The following is a 24611-nucleotide window of genomic DNA, read 5'->3' as shown; positions in this document are numbered from 1 at the left end:
ATCTAAGACCCCAGCGCTGCTTCCCAGGTAACCAAGACTAGTAGCCTGCTGGTTGTTCGCTAATCGCTAACAAGAGAGGGAAGAGAGGGCAATCCGTGTCGCGCACTACTCGCAAATGCTGTGGATGGGTGTTACCCAAGGTACATCCCTCAAAACCAGCTCTAGCTAACGTGAGGAAGCCAAGTATGTGCGAGGATGAGTGTCTTTAAATCCATGAGCTCCTCACTAAATCCTCGATATGGAGCGGGGCCGTATGTTTCATGAACTGCTTCTTGACGATGCGCTGTCCGGTTCCTGTGATGAACGACGCATTAGCCTTAAATCAAAGCAGTGGAGGATAAGCTTGTCGTGTCTCACTCGAAGGAGTAATGAGTCTCCAGACGAGAAGGAACTTTGCCTAGGTGGAAGGTGTCTAAAATATATATCTACAGTAGTCGTCGTAGTTGTAGTTGAGACGGCCGTTCAACACAGCAAAATGAGGTCGTATTGGTGCTAACTACTCTAGAACTTTAAGCGTAAGGGGGAAAAAAGGAAAACAAGAAGTGTTGTGGGCGCTCGCTTGAAGGAAACGACAGCAAAGCAAACGAAACAAACGTGGTCACATGATCCTAAACAGAGCCGCCGTCACAGTAGTAGAATTCATTATCCTGATAAAGCCGGTTGTACTAATGACCTTGCTGTCCAGGCGTTCTCTTAGTCCCGAGAGAGGCTATTCTCATACATACAAACATCGAAAACCTACAGGAACGTGGTGTTGACCCTGCTGGGTCCCCGGATTCTCGCCACATGCCTCCGTTGCCACGTTGCCTCTATCCGGCCTTCGTCATCACGGTGTCATTGCCACGACCGTGCGAAAAGCTTCATCATCGAAAAGCCCACCGAAAAGCCTCCCCGTTCCTGCCCCCCAGGTCCCTTAGCCTCCCCGAAGCCGTACCTGGCTCTGCCTCATGCTGCATTTGTGGTTTCTGCGTGGTATCGTGCTTTGCTCAGTCCGTGCCTGGCTTCCCTTGGATCGCCGCGGATCTGTTTCGTGGCTATATATCTTCGTGGTCTGCAGTCAGGGGTGATCCCCGGCTGCAGCTTGCGTGCTCTGCATACCCATCGTCTTTCCCCTCTATCTGCTCATTCGTCTAGAGGCGGGACCTCTCTGAATTGGTCCAGGAGCCCCGTTTTAATCAGGAAGTCAGCGACGTAGCGAGCTGCTGCCGGCTCGCTCACCAGTGCGTCGTAATCGTCCCAGTTGACCCCAACCTTGTGCCTCCGGAGTCGTTGCCGGAGTTCCAGTTGGAGCCCTCGGAGCCTCTCACAGTCAAAAAGGACGTGCTTTGGGGTTTGGGACCCCCTGTCACACCCGCATCTGTCCGAGTCCCTCGCCTTGATCTTGTACAGGAAGTGGTTTAGGCCGATCCCGCCCGTGCGCAACTGAATCAAAGCCGAGCTCAGGGGCTTGCTGAGCCCCTCGTAGAGCTTGAGTGTCGCCTTTGTCGGTTCGGGGACGAGGCGTTTGGTCGGCTTCGCGAGGGTCGGTTGCTGCTTCCATTGTCTCCTCCACCGCTCCTGGGTTAGTCGGCGTGCGGTCCTCTTGGCCGCAGACGCCAGGGCTACCTGCCTGTCCGTTGTTTTCTGGCTCTCGGCGGCCGCCTTCGCTGCTTCGTCGGCGAGCTCGTTGCCTCGGACGCCCTCGTGGCCCGGGATCCAGTGGTAGTGGATCTCGATGCCCTTCTCGCGGGCAGCTGGAGGCTGCCCATCAGAGCAGCCAGCACATACTGGCCCGATGACATCTTCGGGGCCCGTAGGGCCTTGAGCGCCGCCTGGCTGTCGCTGAAGATGTAGATCCTCCCCCCTCTCTGCCTGGCCGCGTCCGCGAGCCGAGCTCCGCTGTGTACACGTTGCTGACCGTCTCGGGGCCGAGGTATTTCTGCCACCTCCTCCCCTTCACGCCCCCGAAAAACAACTCCCCACGCGCGAATCAAATTTTTGAAATTTACGCAACCACCACAGGGCCTGCGGGCCTCACCTCTCGTATAGTTATATTTAACGCCTCTGGCGACATTTTGATACCAATTTTGAGGGGTCTTGCCCCCTCGTGGTGTTGAAATGGCGCCTAGGTCGTCCCCGTGGCCGGTCTTGGCGGCCGATACGGAAAACTCTGCAGCCTCTGGCAACACCATCAGTTTGACGCAGCGCGCAGTCAACCAGCAGCACGATGCGAAAGCGATTATCGAACACGTCCGAGAGGGTCGAGGAAACCTCCCAAAGCCGGTGATGCGGTTCATGGAGGCGGCCCTGAAGACCGCAGAGATGCTCACCATGATCAACCTGGATAGCGACCTGAGGCGCGAACTGAAGGAGTTAAGCGACCGCTCCCAGAGGGAGTTCGCCCAGCTACGACACGACGTCACCACAGTCAGGATCCAAACCGACCCCAAGAACACGCTCAGGTCCGTCTCCAGCGGAGGGACCTACGCAGACGCGATCCGCAGAGGGGTCGGACTACCGTCTAGCACGACGGCGCCGACCTCTACCACACAACGCACGGCAGGGACGGGGACCCCGGGGGTCTCCGCATACGAACTGGACAGGGACAGGGAGGTCATCGTCAAGCTCACTAGCCGCCACATCATCGAACGCCTCAGGGCCACGACCCCGCTAGATATCGTCAAGAAGGTGGAAGAGGCGCGGGTTGTGGCATCACGTGACCACAAGCCGCTACGCCGAGTCAAGGTTGTAGCGGCGAAACAGCTCCGGTCAGGAGACGTCAGCCTGGCCACACGCACCGCAGCCGAGGCGGAGACTATGCGGAGACATAGAGCCTGGCTGGGGACTTTCGGAGATAAGGCCGAAGTCAAGGTGCCAACGTACGGGAACGTGGTCGACGGCATCCCGATCAAGTCCATCAAGTTAAGCGATAAGGACGGCATCGAGAGCGCCATCGAGAATCTGAAGGCGGAGAACTATCACAACTGGGGACAAGTAGACATCAAGCATGTCGGTTGGGCCCCAAGATTGGCAAGCCAATGGGGGGGGTCCGATACACTGGAGAACAACGCACGTTTCTGGAAGCATTCCAGGCGGAGCTAACGAACCGCAGGCACCGGCTGAACCGCGCCGGCCGGCCGGAGCCCGACGCACGTTGGGAGGCTAGGAGAACCTTTATCCAACCCTCGTGGCGGGACCCGCCCAGGGTGGTAATTGAGGACCGCGAACAAGCGATTCAAACCTGCGCGCAGCTGGAAGCGCGAGGAGAGATCACTCTCTACACGGACGGAAGCGGATACAGGGGCCACGTGGGGGCGGCGGTTATCACGCCTAAAGAGAACGGGGTCCGGAAGAGGATCGGCCAATACATGGGCCCGGAGACCATCAGCAACGTGTATGCGGCCGAACTCCGAGGCCTACAACTGGCCACCACGTGGATCAGGGTCCTAGGGGTGGACAGGGCCAGGAGGAACGGAGAGGTGCACATATTCAGCGACAGCCAGGCTGCGCTGAAAGCCATGCGCGCCCCGAGGATGTCCTCTGGCCAGCAGATATTAGCCCTCCTGCTCAGGGAGGTCGAAGAGCTCCGCAAGGAGGGAGTCAAAGTCAACTACCACTGGATCCCAGGGCACGAGGGGGTCCGTGGCAACGAACGCGCAGATGAAGCTGCCAAGAAGGCGGCGGAAGACCAGAAGCAAACAAGCGGGCTGGTAGCCCTGGCGTCAGCGGCAAAGAGCCGCGCGCCAACTGACGAAAGAACGGTGGAGGAGACAGTGGAAGCAGCAACCGACCCTCGCTAAGCCAACTAAACGCCTTATACCGGAACCGACCAAGGCGTCTCTTAAGCTCTACGGGGGCCTCAGCAAGCCCCAGAGCTCGGCATTGATTCAGTTGCGCACGGGCCGGATCGGCCTAAATCACTTCCTATACAAGATCAGGGCGAGGGACTCAGACAGATGCAGCTGCAACAGGGGGTCGCAGACCCCGAAACACGTTCTATTCGACTGTGAGAGACTTCGCGGGCTCCAGCTCGAGCTCCGACAGAGGCTCAGGAAGCAGAGGGTGGCAGTCAACTGGGATGACTTTGACGCGTTGGTAAGCGAGCCCGCCGCGGCTCGCTACGTCGCTGACTTTATGATCAAAACGGGGCTCTTGAACCAATTCAACGAAGTCCCGCCAATCACAGAGTAGGAAGACGTTGGGGGAAGACGCTGAGTATGCAGAGCATGCAGGCTACGCGCGGGTATCACCCCGCAACACAAGCCGTATCACACATGCAGCCACGAGGAAGATCCGCGGCGATCCACAGAAGCCAGGTGAGGCCTGAGCAAGCGCAACAACCCACACAGACGCTATACAGAGGGCACCAGGCAGAGCCAGGTACAGCTCTACGGGGGGCTAAGGGGAACAGGGGGACGAAGCAAGGTGTGGTGCGCTTTTCGGCAAGCTTTTCGAGCACGTGACGTCTTGGCAACGACGTCAGGACCCGAGGCAAGTGGCGCAGGGTCAACACCATGTTTTGTGTCATTTTTGCATTTTGTACGTACATGAATAGCCTCCCTAGGAGCCTAGGGAACACCTGCACAGCAAGGCCACTAGTAAGGCCAGCTATATCAGGTTAATGAATTCTACTACTACTACTACTACTACCTTCACGCCCCCATGGGACCTGCATGACCATCGCCGCTCCGACGTGGCCCTTGTACCCGCTCCGATCGGCGTACAAAGTGATCTCACCAGTTGTCTCAACCTGCTTACATGTCTTGATCGCTTGTTCGCGATTCTTGATGACCACCGTGGGCGGGGTGCGCCACGGGGGCTGTATGAAGGCCCTCCTTGCCTCCCACTCCGGTTCGGGTGACGGGGTCGCGGGGCCTTCCCGGCCTTGTCGCTTCTTGCGGTTCGTGATCTCAGCCCAGAACGCTTCCAGGAACGTGCGTCGTTCTCCAGGCTCCCGGTAGCCCCCGGTGGGCCGTCCTATGATAGGTCCTGTGACCATGCGGAGCGCTGTCTCCTCCGCCCTCTGCTCCAACAGCCGGGGAATCGGGGTTAGGTGGAGCTCCACGTTGAGCGCGTCCCCAGCCGTGCCCTTAAAGGCCCCGCTGATCAGGACCGCCGCGCGTTTCTGCACACTCTTGAGGTGCTGGACGGCGGCCCTTCTTACCTTGGCACTCCCCGACAGCCTCCAGGGGTTGTACCACATCGAGGAGCAGTATAGGAGCTGCGGGACCACCACCCCACTGTAAATCTTGCGCATATTGAGCAAAGACGTGCCCCACGTGGACGCTGAGATCGATCTTAGCGCCTCGAGGCTGGCCTCTGCCTTCGTGACCATTCTTCTGCGGTGCTCCTCGAAGGTCAGTGCCGAGTCGAACCAGACTCCGAGGTATAGCGCCTCCTTGCTGGGTTGAATGATGACCCTGCGTCCTCCGTCCTCTATCATCATTCGTTCCCCGTTGGGCTTGGACTTTGCATGGTCCGGGCAGGGGAAGTGTATCAGCTGGTACTTTGCCGGAGCGAATACCGAGCCGTGTCTCCGGGCCCAGTCGCTCGCCCAGGGATATATATCCTCAAGCACGCGAACCGCGGCCCACTCCGAGGTCGCGACCGCGCGGATGTTAGCATCGTCAACCCAGCCATAGGCCTCGCTCGCTCCCCACCTGGATCGGTGTATGCATGCCTCCAGTAAAGGTGCGTTGTACAGTAGGTAGAGGATCAGGGACAGGGAGGACCCTTGTGGGATCCCCGTTGCCATTAGCATCCAGCCTGTCGTGACTTCCGCGAGGCGAATCCTAGTCCTCCTATTACTGAGGAAGTTCTCGATCCAGGGCACCAAGTGCCCCAGTCATCACTTCCGCAGGTTGAAAAGCAATCGCCTGTGCAAGACGTTGTCGTACGCTCCTGACACGTCCAGGAGCAGCATGCTGACGGACTTACCCTCACGCCACGCCTGCTGTATCCGGTCTATGATCCTGTATAGCGCTTGCTCGCAGGACAGGTGCCTCTAGGAGAGGAGACCGTGGGCCTCAACGGCATAGAGGATACACCTTGTTGTGAGCTACAGCTCAGGGAGTTGAAGATGTTGGTTGTATTCGCTATCTAGGCTACGGCCTGAAAGAAGAAGAAGAACGCCTTGGTGGTGGTGGCCAACGTGATCAGAACACGTGATCCTCGCCTACCAGCCAACCAGGCACCTCAACACACCTCGCAACCACTGACTCCAGGGCCTTGCCCAGCGTGTTAAATAATACTATCGGCCGATATAACTTCTGTGACGGCGGCTCTGTTTAGGATCATGTGACCACGTTTGTTTCGTTTGCTTTACTGTCGTTTTCTTCAAGCGAGCGCCCACAACACTTCTTGTTTTCCTTTTTTCCTCCTTATACTTAAAGTTCTAGAGTAGTTAGCACCAATACGACCTTTTTGCTGTGTTGAACGGCCGTCTCATAACTTTAAGCATCTTTCTTCATTCTTTTTCCATTGCTGTACACGGCCAGCTCCTGCCAAGCCGTCAGCAGTCCCCACCCCGCGTTCTTGGCGACGCCTAACGGCCAAAAGACCCACCCGACCGACAGAACGAACGAACGAAATGGCTAGAGAGAGTAGCCAGACTCCTGGTCCTAAGGACAACCGACGACTTTCCGCGATACTGCCTGATGAACCAGACTGGGAAGACGGGTTTGATCAGACCGAGTTCGATGACCGATACAAGAGAGACCCGAAGCGGACTTTTGAAGTCCTTCTAAAGATTTTTAATAACTTGGAGACTGAAAGAGACAACCTCCTCGATGAGCAAGACCGACAGAGCCAAGAGATAACTACTCTCACTCAAGAACGGGATGATATCGCTAGAGAGCGAGATGCTTTCGCAGTGCACGCTACCCGTCAGGCCCTGACCACTCCCCGAAGTGCAACTGTCCCCGAGCCCAGGAGAGCGATGAAGATCCCTGACCTGCCTCTGTTCAGTGATGGAAAGAACATCTCCTTTGAAGACTGGGTGCTGGCTATGTGTCAGAAACTGCAAGCCAACGCTGATCAGTTTGCTACCCCGGCAGTACGCAAAGCCTATATTACCAGCCGTTGCGAGGGTGATGCAAGGAGGCACTTGACACCCAGACTCCGTCCGAGCACGACTAATCCTTACGACGACGCCGATGACATGCTAGAACATTTGGAAACTGTCTTTACTGACCCTCACAAGGTTCGCAACGCCCGTCGCCAGTACCAAGGCTTACAGATGAAGACTGGAGACAAGTTTTACACCTTCATCTCAACCTTTCGTTATCTTGCAGTCGAAGCCGGAGTCAATAAGAGCGTCTGGAAGGACGACCTCTATAGTAAACTCCCTATCAAGCTTCAGGATCTCACTGCGTACAGCTACTATAATGAGGACTTCGAGGAATTCGTGAAGCAATGCGCCAACTCTGCAGATGTGATTGAAGAACAAATCAAGAAACGTGCTAAAAGCAACTTTACAGCAGTCGGAGGTCATACTGAGTCCCGTACACCCCGTTCTCCTGCTACCACTTCGAGTGCTGTAAGCACTTCCTCCAAACCCCCGACCCGAGCTTCTAGTATGGAACCAGAGACTAGGGAGGCACTGATGAGAGATGGAAAGTGTTTCTACTGCAAGGAGCCCGGCCATAGGAGCAGAGAATGTCCTAAGAAGAAGACTATGCAGGTGAAGGCCCTGGAAGCTCCCGCGGAGGAACCCGAATCAACAAAAGACAACGCCTAGGAAAAGTCTCCATCTTGGGCGAGCTGGAAGCTCAAGCAAGCATAGTGAACCTACGAGACCTGCTAGGAAATGATAATGATAGTTTTATAATCACCACTCTATTCTCTAAAGACGGCATTACCATCCCTGCTCGTATGCTTGCTGACTCCGGAGCCAATGCCTACTCGGTAATAGATACTCAGTTTGCTATTAAATTAGCCCGACACTTTAAAATCCCAACGCTGCCTTTAAAGAAGGCAACCCCAGTCACAGGCTTTGATGGAAAACGGACTACTGATTTGACACATGTGATCTGATTGAATCTTACAGTCAACGGCCGCCAAGTCCTGAACACCCCCTTCCTCATACTGGACCTGGGAAGGCATAATGCTATCCTCGGAAAGATGTGGTTTGCCAAACATAATGTCTTACTGGATTACCGGAATCGCCGACTGATCTAGCCGAGCTAGCTGACATTAGAGGATGAGATGAAAGCTGGACTTCTCACGAGTGTTTCCCAGACCATCCTGGAGCGGTCCCCGGTGGATCGCAAGCATCAACAAGACGCAGCCCGGAGGGACCATAAGATGCAGTTAGAAGATAAACGGCCAAAGCCTCTACAACCACTACCAATCCTTCCCCGTACTAACCGAAGCAGCCCGTGCGAGGCCCTGGCAAAGATGGAACGCAACCTAGGTGGAGAAAACTACTAGTATCGCCTTCCCCCCGGAACCTTGAAGCCCGAACCAAAGCCTGCCCCGATCAGACTCCCCTATGGAGAGATAGCTCTTATTAGAGCGGCTGGCTTCCAACGACATCTGAAAAACTCAGAGACAGAGATTTTTATTACCTTACTCAACGCTATCGAGAAGGCTCTCGCAGAGAAACTGGAGATTCCACGTACAAGTGAAGAGGATGAGATTAAGAAGGTCCTTCCTAAGCAATACCATGATCTAGTGGATGTCTTCTCTGAGAAGGAATCCGACACGCTACCTCCATCCCGGCATTGCGACTATAAGATTCAGTTAGAGGGTGAGAACCCTCTAGGCACCGCTCCTCTCTACAAGATGACAATAGAAAAGCTGCAGGCCTCCCGCGATTATATCATGGAGAATCTGGATAAAAGATTTATTATACCAAGCTCCGCACCCTTTGCATCCCCTATTCTGATGGCCCGAAAGCCTGGAGGAGGCCTCCGTTCTGCGTGGACTATCAAAAACTGAATGCTTTAACTAAGAAGGACCTGTACCCCCTGCCTTTTATTGATGAGATGATGGACCGCCTGCGCAATGTAAAACTCTTTACTAAACTTGACATATGACAGGGCTTCCACCGGATCAGAATGGATCCTGCTTCAAAAGATCTCACAATCTTCAAAATGCGACATGGCCCGTTCAAGTATCGAGTCCTCCTGTTTGGACTTACTAACGGATCCGCTGCCTTCCAACGGCTCATTAACGAAGTCTTGATGGAGTATTTAGACAAGTTTGTCATGGCCTACATTGATGACGTGTTGATTTACAGTGATAACGCGGCTGAGCATGAGCTGCACGTGCGTTTAGTGCTTGAGAAGTTGCGAGCCGCGGGCTTACAGGCTGCTATTCATAAATGCGAGTTCCACGTTATAAAGACCAAGTTTCTTGGGTTTATCATTGCCACCGATGGTATCCGGGTGGACCTAATGAAGATTACTGTTATCACTGAGTGGGTGACCCCGACAACTGTACGCGGAATTCAATTATTTTTAGGCTTTTATAACTTCTACCGAAGGTTTATCAGAGCCTATAGTAGAATAGCACGACCCCTGACACGACTGACCCGAAAAGATGTTGTCTTTGACTGGGATCATACCTGTACTGAAGTCTTCAAGGCACTTAAGGAGGTGTTAGTCTCGGCCCCTGTTCTGGCCTACTATGATCCCACGCTTCCTACTCGTGTTGAAACGGATGCCGCTGATGGAGTCATTGCGGGGATACTCTTATAGGTAGCAAATGGAGCTTGGCATCCAGTAGGCTATTTCTCTAAGATTATGTCCCCTGCGGAACATAACTACGACATTCATGACAAAGAACTACTAGCGATCATTCGTGCCTTGGAGGAATGGCGGCCGGAGTTAGAAGGGCTCCAGCGTACAGACTGTTTCAGTATCCTGACTGACCACCGAGTCTTGGAGTATTTCATGACTGTGAAAGGAGATCACGTGATCTCGGACCTAGCCACCTAGTCACCTCCTCCTCGCGTAGTTAGCTAGGCAACACACACTCAATATCATCAATATTGCTGTCACAGGTTATGAGCCCTCGTGGCAACGAATCATCAAATATTCATTTTCCCTATCTTTTTTTCATCGTTTTTGCGCGTTGTTCATCGAATAGCATCCTCCTCAAGGCTTTTTACACCTCAAATCGCTACTATACGCGGTTTCGCGGGTAGGAAAGCCTCCGCGGCGATCCAGTCAGCTTGGCATCCAGGCTTGGCACCTACCGACCAACCAGACCTCCCACCACGCGAGCGGCGTGGCCGAATGCTTACAATGACACCATCCAAAGACCCATTCAACATCGACGTCTCCAAAGCCATTCCTAAGCTTAAAGGCCAGGCTAACTGGTTATCATGGTAAAGGAACCTACGAAACTACCTACGCTCGCGTAACCCAGACGCGTGGGAGCTACTCTAGGATAAATATACTCTTCTAAAAGAACTAGTTCTTTACTCCGAGGATGAAGACGAAAACATGCGTATACTGGCTGTTCGTGCTGGTGATGGTGGTACTCTATCTACTAAAACAGACCTGTAAAATAGCATTAAACAAGCTAAATAACGCAACCACACTTTGCTCACTACATATAACTCTAATTATAGGAAGTAGAAGTAGTTAAATTACTCTATACTTGTAATTCTCAATACTACATGCGAAGCCAGTCCCACAACACGTTTCCAGAACTATGACTCTACACTAGAAGCATATATCCTTCTCCAGAAAACATATGAGACCTCCAACTTTACTACAGTTATCTATCTATACAATAAATAGATATTTATTCACTACAATAATACAAGCAGTCAAGAAACCTTTCTTATATACTACGCGGACATCCTCAACGAGCTTCGCGGCATTAAGATTATTAATGATTATACTAAACTCCTGCAGTTCTTTATAGCTATTTAAAATATGCTTATCTTACAGCCATTTATTACAAATCAGTATATAACACTAATAGAAGACACGATCCCATCATCTGTATATACTTAATTTATGCAGTTTAAATATACACACAAGAATCAGTTCTCCTAGCTGACTACATATGCGGTCAACAACAAGCCTCAAGACAACATCAAGAATACTAATAACAACACCCAAGGCAGTGATCGCGGCGGTCGCGGCTGTGGACACGGGCGTGGCTGTGGACGCAGTAATGCCCGTGATTATGGTAAAGATTAAATAAATACCTCTGTACAGTATAAAAGAGAGCAACTTAATATTATTGACAGGAATACTATATGGTATACCTTCCATAAATATTATAGAAATCACTTTCCAAGTAAGTACTCATTGAACCCGAATAAGAAAATAACCACAAATACTCAAGTAAATGTAATTATTACACCTACTCTATCTGTACCACCATCGGGAACACCGTCAGCCAACGCGATCAACATCGATTTTGACTCTCTCGATGCCTGCGCCGCATCGGTTCGCTTTAATACTGCTACCGTGGCTCAAGAAGACCAACACCCGAACCACTCGCACGATTGGATGCTCGATTCTGGGACTGTTGAAACAATGACTTACTCAAAGCACCATTTCACATCCTTTACTCCCTGCGTACGCACGGCCAAAACCGCTACTGATGAGGCCTTCCAGACTGTTGGCTACGGCACTGTTTCGATCGAATTAGCGGACAAGCAGAACAAACCTTGTGGACTCTTGGAGATTGACCGCGCTTAGTACGCGCCGGCGCTCTCACATAATCTCATTTCGTGTAAGCAGCTGGCGCGCCAGGGTGTTCGTACACATATTGAGACCAAAGAGACCACTATTCTTATTCAACACAGCAAGCAGATTAGCTTCACTACTGCTAAAGATGCTCAATATTTCCTACATACAACCAGCACCACAAGCCGCAAGGCAATTCAGGGTCTGTATCTCTGTGGTGCCCTGACACGCTCGCCACTCTCCAACCTTACTATCAATACTATCAAAAAGACAGCTCCTCCACTAATTTCAATCCATCTCGCGCACCGCCATACAGCTCATGCCTCCGAACGAAAGATTCGTGACTCCGTTAAGCATGTTATTGGCTTTAATATCAAGAAAGACACCCTACCAGCGCCCTGCGAACCCTGCCTCCGTGGAAAGGGTCAAGCACTACCTGTCTCCCACACTGAGCCTCGTGACCTTGGTCTACGCGTTAGAGATCTTATTCACACAGATGTCTGTGGACCGCTACCTACACGCGGCCAAACTAGCGCATACTACTTCATCACTTTTACTGACCATGCCTCCCGATACTGCTGGGTGTTCCTACTCAAGGAACGTAGCGAGGTACGTGACAAGTTTATCACTTTACAGAACTACCTCAAACGCTAGCTAAACATCAATGTTAAATGTGTCCATAGTAATAACGCGCCTGAACACCAACCACTTGCAGCCTACTGTTAAAAACAAGGTATCATCTGGGATCCTGCTCCGCGCTACCACTCAAATCTCAATCCTATTACTAAGATTAAGAACCGTTATCTAGTTAAACCTTACATATTAGTTATAGCGGATAACTAGTTATCCTGTTTCCTATAGAATCATATCATCCTCATAATCAATTACATACAGAACAGACTCATACACAGTACCATCAGGAAGACTCCCTATAAAGCCTTATACAGCGTGTAACTAGATATCTCACAGTAAAAGATCTTTGGCTATCATTGCTAACATCTCACTTCTAAAAAGACTCGTGATAAGCTTAAGGATCATATACAGGAAGACTATTTTATTAGATACTCTAAATCAGTCTACAAGATTTATAATATTTAAACTTATCAGATTATATACACTCATGATATTATCTTTAACAAAAAATCTATCTTATAATTACTATTAACAATATCTATATACAATCTTGATTCCGCACGCTATAATAAAACTAACATAGAAACTCCAGTCCAGGAAGATCCTCGTCACTAGTTATTATTTAATATATCTTCTTAATATCAGCAGCCTATTCCTATTACTTTTTCTAGCTATTTTACTGTAGACAAGCAGGATAACAGCAAGAAACCAGACTAGTTACTAGAATATAAATAGACTAGTGTACTTCCACCTTTATTTATAATTAATAATATTATCCACAACACTACACTTGAACCAGTAGTTATTATCAAAGATAACAAGTCTAGAGACTAGCTAGTTCTTATAAATCCTCCAGCCACCAGTACCTCCCGTACAGAACCCACTACTTCTAACATAGAACCATCATTAGTGACTAAACAGCTACTATATCATTCCACATACATTCACAAGCCCTCGCGCGCGCTCTTTAAGTCCCTGGAGACTCATATTATTAGTGTAAATAATAATCCAGACATGAATATTGATATTTTTTATAAATTACTCATTAATAACTATCTCACTGGTACCCTGTTCCTGGAAACTACAGCTATATAGTATCCTACTAGCCCGTAGGCTGGGAAGGCTATCTCTACCAAGAGGCCAATATCTCAAGATACTAGCTATACTTCTACCTTATATACTGATACTATAGCCTGCGTTAAAGCATCTAAATAACATAAAGCAGTATATTATAAAATATAGGAACAAATTAAACAAGGCATTTTCTATATAGTTCTACGTTCCCATAATACGCATTTTCTTCTACTTAAATAAATGTTTAAAATTAAGCATGACAGCATTTATAAGGCCTGCCTTATTATTAAAGGCTTCCAGTAGCATGCTAGTAAAGATTATTAGATTAAAGAAATATACACAGCCGTTGCTAAGAGCATCAGCTTCAAGACTTTTATTACTCTGGCTACTAAACTTCATTAGATCTTACATTATCTTAATATTATTATAGTATTTCTCAACACTGAACTATGTGAATTGATACACATCAAGTTACTGGACAGCTTCTAGAAAAATAGTATGTACGGCGAACTTCTCAAGTCACTATATAGTTTAAAATAAGTATTACGCGAGTAATATAACATATTTCATGACTTCTTAGTGGTTAATAGTTTTAAATACTTACATACAGATCATTCCGTGTTTATAGGAAAAAGTCTTTTCATACTTGTTTACATCAATAATATTCTCCTACTCATGCTGGATGGCACTATGGTTAACATCTTTAAAACACTACTTACTAAGCTTGTCAAGTTTACTAATAATAATCCCTATACCCATTTCCTAGATGTTAATATTATATAAGTAAATAAAGATATTTATCTCTTACAGAAATCATATATATAAGACTGTTTAAAGCGCTTTAGTCTTTCTACTTACAAGACTTCTTCCATACTATATAACTCTAAGAATCCTTTATTAAAATATAATGGAACAGTAGATCCTAATAATATTAAAGCATATTAGGAATATAATGGTGCACTTATTTAGATTATAGTTAACACATATCTTGATATTACGTATGTAATAAGTAAGCTATTATCCTTTATAAGTAACCCCGCTAATCTACATCTTCAGGCAATAAATCTTATCTAGTACTATCTCACTGGCTTCCTTAACCACTACTCCTTCTACCATCGCGGTGGATCTGGACTTATTAGTTTCTGTAATACTGACTAGGCTAGTCCCTATTCTCTTAATATAATGTTAATCTCCGGCTATATATTCTAACTCACTGGAGGGCCCATTTCATGGAGTTTAAAGAAATAAACTATTATCATGCTATCTTCAACTGAAAGCGAGTATATCGCGCAAGCAGTAATAACGCAAGAATTAATCTAGCTCTAACTACTATTCACTAAACTAGACATTCAGCGCTTCAAAGCTATATTTATTTTAATAATTTATTCTACAGTCATTCATGCAGATAACCAGTCTGTTATTACTCTAACCAAGAATCCCGAGTTCCACGCCCGCATGAAACATATCTCCATTAAATAGTACTTCATACGTCGTGAAGTATGCGTAAAAAATATCAAATTTATCTATATTAATACGACCGAACAAGCAGCCGACGGTCTCACTAAGCCGCTTGAATATCTTGCTTACTCCCGCTTTATCAAGTAACTCAGCATAGTGGATCATGTCTGAAATTGTATCTAATATTTCTGTATCTATATGTCTTTTACTTCCTGTTTAGAAAACGTGAACAACCTCATGTCTTCCTCCTTTTGTATGTAACGTTGCTGACTACGTCCTCGCTCATGGGGGGTGTGAAAGGAGATCACGTGATCTCGGACCTAGCCACCTAGTCACCTCCTCCTCGCGTAGTTAGCTAGGCAACACACACTCAATATCATCAATATTGCTGTCACAATGACCACTAAGAGACTGAACGCCCGTCAGGCGCGATGGGCCGAGTTCCTCTCCTGATACTATTTCTTGATCCGATTCCGCCCCGGGAAGCATAATGCCTTAGCAGATGCGCTAATCCGTAAGGATGGTAGCGAGTGAGCCCCGACACAACACCGCGAGCAAATCCTATTATTCCTGGAATGTTTGGAGAACGGAGTATATCCCTTCCTAATAGTTTCTGAATCACTAACCATCCTCGCCCCCGTACAGGAACACCTGCAGGTCATAGATCGACTTCTAGCAGCTAACCGGAACCATCCTTTCCTAGAGCCTTACCGGGAAAGAGCCCGTCGTGGCGAAGGGGGATACATCCTGGAAAATGGACTTCTACTCTTCAATGACCTGTTAGTGGTCCCGGACGATAGGGACCTACGCACCCGACTACTGGATGAGATCCATCGTCAACCATCGTTTGCACACCCAGGTCGAACAAAGATGCTAGGTCTTGTGAAATACCGATACTACTGGAACACCTAGAATCAGGACATACGTCGTTACTTAGACAACTATTTAATCTGCAAGCGGAAGAATATATAACGGGATCTTCCCCCAGGACTCCTGCAACCTCTACCGATCCCGGACCGCCCAGGACAGCATTTGTCAATGGACTTCTGAACATTCCCAAAGGACCGTCATGGTTTCGATACTGTGTTTGTTGTAGTAGACCGCCTGAGTAAACAGGTTACTTCAATACCATGCACAAAGACTGCGTCCACACAAGACATGGCCCGGCTCTTCCTGGAGCACGTGTACCCTTGGTCAGGACCCCCGGACACGATCGTATCGGACTGAGGAGGACAATTTATATCAGAGTTCTGGGACGAGTTGTGTCGTATACTGCAAGTGAAGCTCAAGCTTTCGACAGCATATCATCCTCAAACTGATGGGCAAACTGAAATCGTGAACCAGTATACTGCGCAAAGACTTATCCCCTTCGTGAATCATTATCAAGACAACTGGTCGGAACTCTTACCACTGATCAACTTTGCCTTTACAGCCCTGCCCCAGGAATCCACGGGACTGCCACCCTTTATGATTGAGCGAGGATACGAGCCCCGTACCTCCTTCGACTGGACACCTCCCCGGACCCCTGTCACAGACACCGTTAACCGGCAGCAAGCCCGAGCCCTGGCCCGCCGTATGGAGCAGATATGGGATCTAGTAAAGGGAGGCATGCGAGTCGCTCAACAAGCCCAGACTCGTGCAGCTAACTGATAGCGCCGGACTGTGAATTTCGATGTAGGGGACGAAGTTTATGTTGATGCTAGAAACTGGCATTGGGGCCAATCCTCCCAGAAGCTGTCAGAAAGCTGGTATGGCCCAGTGCTTATTATAGAGAAGGTCGGCCATGCGTACCGAGTTCAATTACCCGATAGTATAAAGGTCCATCCTATCTTCCATCCTGACAAGCTTCGACTTCGTGGCACCTTAGAGCCCCTGCCTGGGCAGATCTTGGACCAAGCTCCCTCGATTGAGGTCGATAACCACACTGAATGGGAGGTGGAACAGATCTTGGAAAATTGCCTTCACGCAGGAACGCTACAATACCGAGTTAAATGGGTAGGTTCGGACGAAAATGACCGTGAGTGGTATCCCGCTGGTAATTTTAAGAATGTACCTTTCCGTTTATGTGACTTTCATGCCTGTTATCCGGACCGTCCCAGACCACCTAGACGACTCCCCATATAGATCACAGCCGCGGAGAACAACAAATTCGCTGCGGATCATGATGATGACAACGTTCCCCTGACTGAGGGCAGTCAGGTCTAAACGGGGGGGTGATGTGACGGCAGCCTCGTTCAGGATCATGTGATCACGTTTGCTTTGTTTGCTTTACTGTCGTTATCTTCAAGCGAGCGCCCACAACACTTCCTGTTTTTCTTTTTACCCCCTTACCCTTAAAGTTCTAGAGTAGTTAGCATCAATACGACCTCATTTTGTTGTGTTGAACGGCCGTCTCAGTGTTTCTCCTGAATAATTGAAGCGATATTATTAGCTGAATGATTCTGATGGAATAAGTTGATAATCTCAGCCTTAAAAGGCTCAAGGTCAATGAAAGGAGGCATGATAGATAAAAGAATATAAGATCCTACGTACAGTGTCATTCTAGTTCTTTTTAAGGATGCGGTAGACTAAGTGGTGAAAGCACTTCAATGCATTTGCAGGATGGCCGCTATTGCCCGCCGTAGTCCTCTTCTTCCGTAAGAAGGCGCCATCTGAGAGTCTCGAGGGGCCACGGTTATCCTCGGATCAGCTTATCGATGCCTGTGCTCTTCCATGAGTGAATTCATCCTGCGCAGGAACGGCTCCGCCGACCATGCCTATATACAATGTGAATTCAAGTCACGTCATCGGTCTCATCTCTTTCACTGCGCCCATCTCGCACGCCTACATTGTTGACCCTGGTGGAGTGATCCTCCCGTGTCCTGTGAATATCCTGCCTTTCAAGCAGATGGCATAGTTAATGCCCCCTTGTGGGTATGCCGATTCGTGCTTTCCAGAGCCGGGGGGGAATATATATTGTCGGATGCCTGTGTACTTCTGCCCTCCTCTTCCATTCCTTCTCCACTCGGTTCTACAAATTTGTGTCTCCTGCTTCCGCGAACCAGCTGCCGACTGATCCCATTTCAAACAGAATGGCGCCTCTGTGGCAGTGGATGATGGTCTGCCTGCCTCTCCTGTTGCTCGTCCTCCCCGCGGTCGATGCCGGCCATCCTGACTGGGAACATGCGCGGTTTTCTACTCCCGACTGGATTTCTATCAGTCCTCACGCCAGCGAGAGTACCCTCTGGCCCGAGTCAACCATTCCGCTATGCTACGACAGCGAGGAGACGCAACACCGATATCATGACCTCCTCTGGGCCGCGATGCGATTGTGGTATGCCGCCGGCTTGTCCGAGCGTTTCCGACTGCTGGAAATCAATCGACTGAGTTGTATCCATCATCCTTGGGATTCCTTGTATGTCGAGGAGACGCGTGACGTCATATCCAGCGATGTCGGCCTGCCAATCGCCAGCATGATGGATGTTCCCGACGCGCCCCCTCTCGAGAAACCCAAGATAATGGTGCACACGAAACCCGATGTGGTGTGGACGGTCATGACGATTGCTCACGAGTTGGGACATGCTTTCGGACTCTTACACGAGCACCAGAATCCCTCATTTTGGGGCCCGGATTCCAGCGATATGGTGTTTCGCTTCAACTGTGACAACCTCCGGGATTTCGAGGAGGTCACCAAGGATTTGGACGCGGAGCAAGTCTGGGGAAAAGGTGGTGTCTGTAAAGACAGGGAAGCGGCATCGAACATTGGCTTTAGCGCTCTCAATTTTCTTCCAGAGAAGGTCTCCGAGGTGTACTCACCCCACCCATACGCGGGGCACCCCGGCCTGGTCGATTGGGACTCTATTATGCTATACAGTCCGCTTACGGGTAGTAAACATGCAAAGCAGCCAGTCCTTACAAAATGGGATTACTCTACATGGCATGAGAACCTGACCCCCAGTCGAAAGGATGTGGCCGGGTTGAAGTTCATTTATGGTACCCCGTGGGCCAGGGCAGCAGTGCCGTTTTGGAATGATATTCGGAGCCCTCACTTTGCCATGTTTCGAAAGTTCACTTCCTGCCACCGTTGACCGGAGCATTAGTGGGTCACCGACGGGGATGCTGTTGGGGGGTGGGGAAGGTCACTTACTGGCCCCGGCTGGATCATGAAGACGAAGGGGGTTTTTTTGTACTTACGGTGATGATATCAGGTTGAAAGCCCGTGAATTTCATATGCACTTGGTGATGTGCCGTGCGAGTAATTGCACCAGTAACTGTGAGTGGCCGTGAGTGACGGTAGAGATGGAAATCACTGGAAGAGGAACGAGAAGTGAAATGATGGACCCCCAGCAAGTAAAGAGTCGGTAACTAGTAGCTAGTAATGCTTTATTTGAGGCCAAGCACCACGTGGCTCTAGTCTAGCTCATTGTTCTGCTAGAGGTGTGCGACCAGGAGCCGACACCCTAGACGATATGAATGTGAGATCGGCAGATGTTGTCGACGAGGTCATTGATCACTCTCTGGGGCACGACAGACTGCGCTCTGGCGATCTGATTTCCCTTCGGCGTGCCGAAAAATCGAGAAGGACGTCGAGAAAAGGGCATACCGGGATGTGGTGCGTGAAAGGGCCTGCACAGACTGTTGATAGGTTTGGCCGACTGGCAGCTGATGCTTAGGTTGCTTAAGGAAGGGTTATCTAGCTTGGACTTTCTTGAGATTATTTGTCCTTGGGGAATCTCTTCAAGATATTCCTGTGGCTATGTTTCTGCCCGTTCTGGAAGCGGTCCTAAGGAACCTTTTTAAGCAAACATTATTCTACGGAGTATACCGTCGCCGGAAGCTGGGTTTCAATTCTTCTATAGTAAGCATGTAGGACCCCCCCCCCCCCCCCGGATATGCCTCCGCTCTCAAACGCAATAGCGCGTTGTTTGTTCGAGCAGTCAGGCGTACCGGGTATTGTTACGATATGATGATCGAGGTGAAAGGCGCCCATAGAGAGGAGGCGAGGCCAGATGAAGACCACGAAGGAAAGGCGCCAGGTGATCTGCCTAGCTGCAGTGAAGAATGAGGGGATCACCCGCGCAGCCAAGAAACTGCCACTTGCCATGTTCACCTGCTCCCTGGCTAGGCTCGGTCGGACCAGTATTGAAGTAAATAGCGCCCCAGCATGGCTGATCGTTTCACCATCTTACTGTCGCGAGTGCTAGGTACGATGCTTGAATAGGGGAGATGCAGTCTTCACGGTATCGTGCTTCAAAGTGTGGTCTTTATAGTTGCGACATACCATTCTGTCCAGCTATTCTACACGCGTGAATTTACGGTTCTCGGGATTTAGTAAGTAACGAAGGACTAATTGACCAGGTGTCTACCAATGATAATGCGGTGGAAGGTAATAAAGCGGGACCGAGATCTAGAGCGTTAGTAGGATCATCGGCTGATTCCCGTCCTCAAGGATTGTCTGAGAGTGCCTGTTAATCCCGGAGAATTCATGGTTGTTGGTGTGGTTGTGGTGACGGCGCGCACCCTTCACATAACCCAGCACCTGATGAATGAAGGAGGTTAGCCGTTTCTGAGAAGATTCATTCGTGAGGCCTTGTTGCCAATGGGTCAATAAACTGCACGCCATAATGTCTTCAAGGGAGGTGACCATTGCGAAATGGAATCATGCGCTTCGGCCGAACTGTTGGATTCCTTCACTTCGGCCAGTCTCTTGTTGGCTAGTGGCAAGTAGCGGATAAGCCCGGCATGTCCTGTTTATAGCAGGAATCAGCACGGGTTCAAAGAGCGGGAAAGGCAATATAATGGCGATATCATACCAAAGACTCCTCGGTCCGCCAATAACACCTATCAGCAAGATAAGTCATTAGATTTGTAGTATCTCCAACGGAAACTAGCTTGGAGTCCGATGAAAGTTTGCAGGCGAGTCGACCGCAGAGGGAGGTCAAACCACTGGCATGTGAGCTATTTAAGTTGTGTCATTGCTACCTATCTTCATACCGGGAAAGCTCTTTCTGCCTGTTCTCCCATCATCCTTGTCGCTTGGAACTAACACTATCCACACCACACCACGTGGAATCATGTCCACCGAACCTTCGCAACAAAGCGAGAATTTTCAAGGCTATCGATGGACCTTTTATTCGGAACTGCATGGTTTCAGCAGCAAGGTAGCTGACAGAGTCCTGAAGACAGCGAAATGGGATGCCTTGATTCAGCGCGCGACTGAGAAGAGAAGCGGAATGAAGTGCAGGCTGCTACCCGCCATTGGGATGGGATATAACCACATGATCCGGATCCTAGAGTTTGCGGATCGGGTACAATGGGTGGCCAGACTCCAGATGCCAGATCTGTATGACGGATCAGCGAAGGCACAAGGAGAAATGGAATGTGAACACATGACTTTTCGCCTGGTCCAAGAAAAAACCAAGATCCCCGTTCCGAAAATTCATGTCTGCGAGGACGGCCCCAGCTCCAGTGCTGGGGTGCCGTTCATGCTCATGGATTGTCTTCGAGGCAATGTGGGAGCGGACCTGGCGTTAATAATTCCCCATGAGCACGAGGTGAAGGTTTATACGGCCATGGCGGAAGCACACATTGAGATGTTCAATATCAAGCTGTCGCAAATCGGAAGGATTGTTGGGGAAAATAACGATGGCTCGTATCGACAAGGGCCCATCCCTGGCATTGGTGGTCCTTTCGACACTGCTGCGGAGTACTTCAGAGCCTGGGCCACCCATACGAAATTCAGATTGACCCCAGATCAACTCAGGGCCCTCTCGGGTAAATATGCCGATGAGGTAGAATCCTCGGTGAAAGCTTTCCCAGCACTGATAAAGGAGAATGCCGACTAGCTGTCGGTAAACAATACATGCCCATTTGGACTATATCATGGGGACTTTGGCCATGCCAATGTCGTGTTCGACGACAACTACCGCATGCTTGGTGTCATTGATTGGGAATTGGCATATGCAGCACTATGTGAGATTGCCGCTCAATTTCCCCTGGCTGTTCCGGGAACTGTCCCTACTCTTGATTTTTCGCAGCATTATGACGATAATGGCGATCGGAAAGACGCGGATCTCAAAAAAGGTTATGCTAGCAGGGAACGCTACATTGCAATCGTGAAACAAATTGAAGAAGAACAGGGGTTCACTACAGGATACCGGCTGTCATCTGCACTTGAGAGCTCTCAGCGGCACCATATGGCCTGTGCAATCCCCCTCTTCGAGGATGGCAGGGCGGCGTTTTACTCCAAGGTGATGGAAGGATTCTGCGGAGATGAGTGATGTCTTCTTTGACAGGCTGCTTCATTCATATCCTGTCCGATTCCTGGATGGTAATCAGAGGATTCTCATGTAGGAAGTGCCTACAGAGGAAATTCACCCGACGGGTCCCTCAGATGTCCTTGAGAGGGATATGTGAATAGTATCGGTTAATATCCTGAGGTTAGATAGCCAGTCCTTCCGCAAATTAACTCTTGTTCAGCTGTCCTCTAGGATCAACAATAGTACAATAGGCTCTTACTTTAGCATATGGAGATAGGCGAGAGACTGGTTGCACAGGTGCTGGATGCTTGGTCAAACCTTTGCTGCAAAGGACATATAGTGGCTGTTGGAAGGCTGGCCGGGGTGATTCGTTAAGGTGCCTGGAGATTGTTGATTGTTAATGCGCCCATCCGTGCTCGAGTGATCATTATTCCCTGTGATTCGAGGCCTTGAGGCAGCGAGTGAGGGAGAATGCCATGGTCACGGCATTAAAGCTATCCGTCTAGCTATTCTTTCTACCCCCCTCTAAGTGTACCAGATATCCTTGGCCACCTGTATGCAGTTTTAAGGACGCGCCTAAGGATTATTGAAAGTGTGGCGTCGTGCGTTTTGCAATAGAAGGCGATCTGAGCACTATTTTGGAGTTTAGAATGCTGCTGGCGGGCCCCGGCCTTCTGCTTAGTGGGATGGACTGCCTCGACGATATCGGCGTTAGTAAGATTCGCCCCAAAAGCGATCTCGGTGATGAGCTCACAGAGGAAATGTCTCCAAAGCGTTGTATGTGAGGCGGAGGGTCAGAACTAAGATCAATATCCTCGAGGGACTGCCGGTCACCAGAGTCCAGCAGGACCGTGTAGAGCGAGGGTGAGATTGTCAAAGTACGGACACTGAGCGCTAAATCCCCGAGAGAGCAATAACCAGGACAATCTTCTGTCTGTGTCGAATAAAGCGAGGGGCGCCTCATGCCTGTCCAGCATGGAAGGGATGCTGAGGGTCTCAACTAAGAGGGTGTCATACTCCATCGGCCCGATGGCCGCTATAGCCGGGCGCTAGCGATTTGTCATGCCTGAGGCCTACACAAGCGCGGACCACGTGACCCTCACTCTTGTCGCTTACGACTAGCGCGAGTCACCGCCCACCCGAAATCCTATAAAAGGGCCTCTCCCCCCGAATGTTTCGAAAATTAAGCGACTCTACGTGAGTGACCCCCACCCCCTACATTGGCAATGCGCCTCTGGCAACCAAGAAGGAATGCCTGCTAACAGTTCCGTGTGCAGTTCAAAGAATCACTTTAGAGTAGACGTCCCACCTCTGAGCTCTTCTAAAGAGCCACAGAATCTCCACCCTTGCTGATGACTTCCATGTCCTCGACGCCCTAAAGTGAAGCCGTTTTACTTCCGCCTCGACCTTGCATTTGTGCGCCCTGTTACGATCGATCTTCGGATGGACTTGTTTCGGGTGCCGGTACAATGGTCCAGGGAGTGGTGATGATCTTTACCTTGCCATGATGTCTTGACTTCGGTCGGTCGGGCTTGGTGGGTGTCGAGGAGGTCTGAAAGGTGTCCCCTCTTGTTACACTTTGATGCTGGTGTTCTAGAGTCTGGAGTTTGCTCGATCTTAGCTAGTCGAAAGATGCCCTTTGCAATTGAATCGTCCTATTTCTAGCCTACGCTTGTACTGCTCATCGTACAGTCCGTCTCGAAATCGCTCTGACCTCCTTGGAACCGAGGGCGGCCGTAAATTTCTTAGTGGATCAATTTATGCATATCTACTTATCCGCCTTATTAATCTTCATAAGCTGCCTTTCGCCTCTCAATCGTAAGACTCAATAGGAAGAATGAGACCCACTAGTTACGTGTGCACATATTATTATGGAACTATGCAGACTGTCAACCGTGCATAACCCTGGAAGATCTCCATGGAAGACCATGGAACTGTTTTCGCAGAACCAGGAAACTGCTGTCCGTGGTCCCTCCATCGATGCCATGTGTCAATAACTTCCCCTTTCTGTCATCCACGTATCTGTGCCTTGCAGGTCATACGGCGATTGATAGAAGCACAGTACGTTCCATGTTGACTGATGAGACAGAACAGGATATCTGTGTGGCCAAATTCTTTGTGGCCCGCACCTGTCTCACAGACATCAAGAGTTCATTTGTAGTTCACTAGCAATTTGATTGGGTGCTAAACCAACAGGACAACAGGCAGGGGGCTGCAAACGGAGAGTCAGGTACATGGCAGCGATGGAACACTTGACGACGTATTCGGATAGGGGCTGTTGAGAACATGTCACTCAGCTTATCCTTCACGGCAAAATGTACCACACCAAGGGCCAAAACGAGAGGACGGCTGCAATATACAGAAGACGAATTCTGTTAGGGCTGTAGAAGCGTTTGGGTGTAGCTGATTCGGGCGACATCTGTAGGAGTAGTTTGGTGAGTGTATGCTGGGAACCAAGTCGATCAGGGTGCTGTTCAGCTAGTGTTCTTTCTCGGACTGCAACCACATGCTCCAGAAGCTCCACTGCCTGCTTTATCTGTCCATTGTCTTGATATGCCACCGCGAGCATATGTTG

At 49.7% G+C, this 24611-nt stretch overlaps 7 protein-coding genes across 7 annotated transcripts; all 7 read left to right on the top strand.

Annotated features, from left to right (window-relative positions):
- Positions 1 to 2097: 2097 nt before the first annotated feature.
- Positions 2098 to 2439, top strand: BO80DRAFT_314987 (uncharacterized protein; the record flags this gene model as incomplete). The annotated part of the gene is made up of 1 exon (XM_025715065.1): positions 2098 to 2439. A coding segment is annotated over one exon (342 nt), but the record flags the coding sequence as incomplete, so codon positions are not given.
- Positions 2440 to 3284: 845 nt separating this feature from the next.
- On the top strand, positions 3285 to 3641 carry BO80DRAFT_319189 (ribonuclease H family protein; the record flags this gene model as incomplete). The annotated part of the gene is made up of 1 exon (XM_025715108.1): positions 3285 to 3641. A coding segment is annotated over one exon (357 nt), but the record flags the coding sequence as incomplete, so codon positions are not given.
- A 229-nt stretch (positions 3642 to 3870) lies between these two features.
- Positions 3871 to 4170, top strand: BO80DRAFT_315976 (uncharacterized protein; the record flags this gene model as incomplete). Its single annotated transcript, XM_025715072.1, has 1 exon — positions 3871 to 4170. A coding segment is annotated over one exon (300 nt), but the record flags the coding sequence as incomplete, so codon positions are not given.
- Positions 4171 to 5764: 1594 nt separating this feature from the next.
- On the top strand, positions 5765 to 7093 carry BO80DRAFT_319959 (uncharacterized protein; the record flags this gene model as incomplete). The annotated part of the gene is made up of 2 exons (XM_025715117.1): positions 5765 to 5872; positions 6728 to 7093. Coding segments are annotated over 2 exons (474 nt in total), but the record flags the coding sequence as incomplete, so codon positions are not given.
- Positions 7094 to 8466: 1373 nt separating this feature from the next.
- Positions 8467 to 8727, top strand: BO80DRAFT_313923 (uncharacterized protein; the record flags this gene model as incomplete). The annotated part of the gene is made up of 1 exon (XM_025715056.1): positions 8467 to 8727. A coding segment is annotated over one exon (261 nt), but the record flags the coding sequence as incomplete, so codon positions are not given.
- Positions 8728 to 17869: 9142 nt separating this feature from the next.
- On the top strand, positions 17870 to 18865 carry BO80DRAFT_450765 (uncharacterized protein; the record flags this gene model as incomplete). Its single annotated transcript, XM_025721839.1, has 1 exon — positions 17870 to 18865. The coding sequence occupies one exon, from the start codon at positions 17870 to 17872 to the stop codon at positions 18863 to 18865; it is 996 nt and encodes a 331-aa protein (XP_025569140.1).
- Positions 18866 to 20851: 1986 nt separating this feature from the next.
- Positions 20852 to 22551, top strand: BO80DRAFT_471255 (phosphotransferase family protein; the record flags this gene model as incomplete). The annotated part of the gene is made up of 2 exons (XM_025723095.1): positions 20852 to 21568; positions 21623 to 22551. The coding sequence occupies 2 exons, from the start codon at positions 20852 to 20854 to the stop codon at positions 22055 to 22057; spliced, it is 1152 nt and encodes a 383-aa protein (XP_025569139.1). The 3' UTR covers positions 22058 to 22551.
- Positions 22552 to 24611: the final 2060 nt, after the last annotated feature.

The sequence above is a fragment of the Aspergillus ibericus genome (assembly GCF_003184845.1).
Source record: "Aspergillus ibericus CBS 121593 unplaced genomic scaffold BO80scaffold_101, whole genome shotgun sequence".
NCBI lineage: Eukaryota > Fungi > Ascomycota > Eurotiomycetes > Eurotiales > Aspergillaceae > Aspergillus > Aspergillus ibericus.
This window is presented reverse-complemented; position numbering and strand designations above follow the sequence as displayed.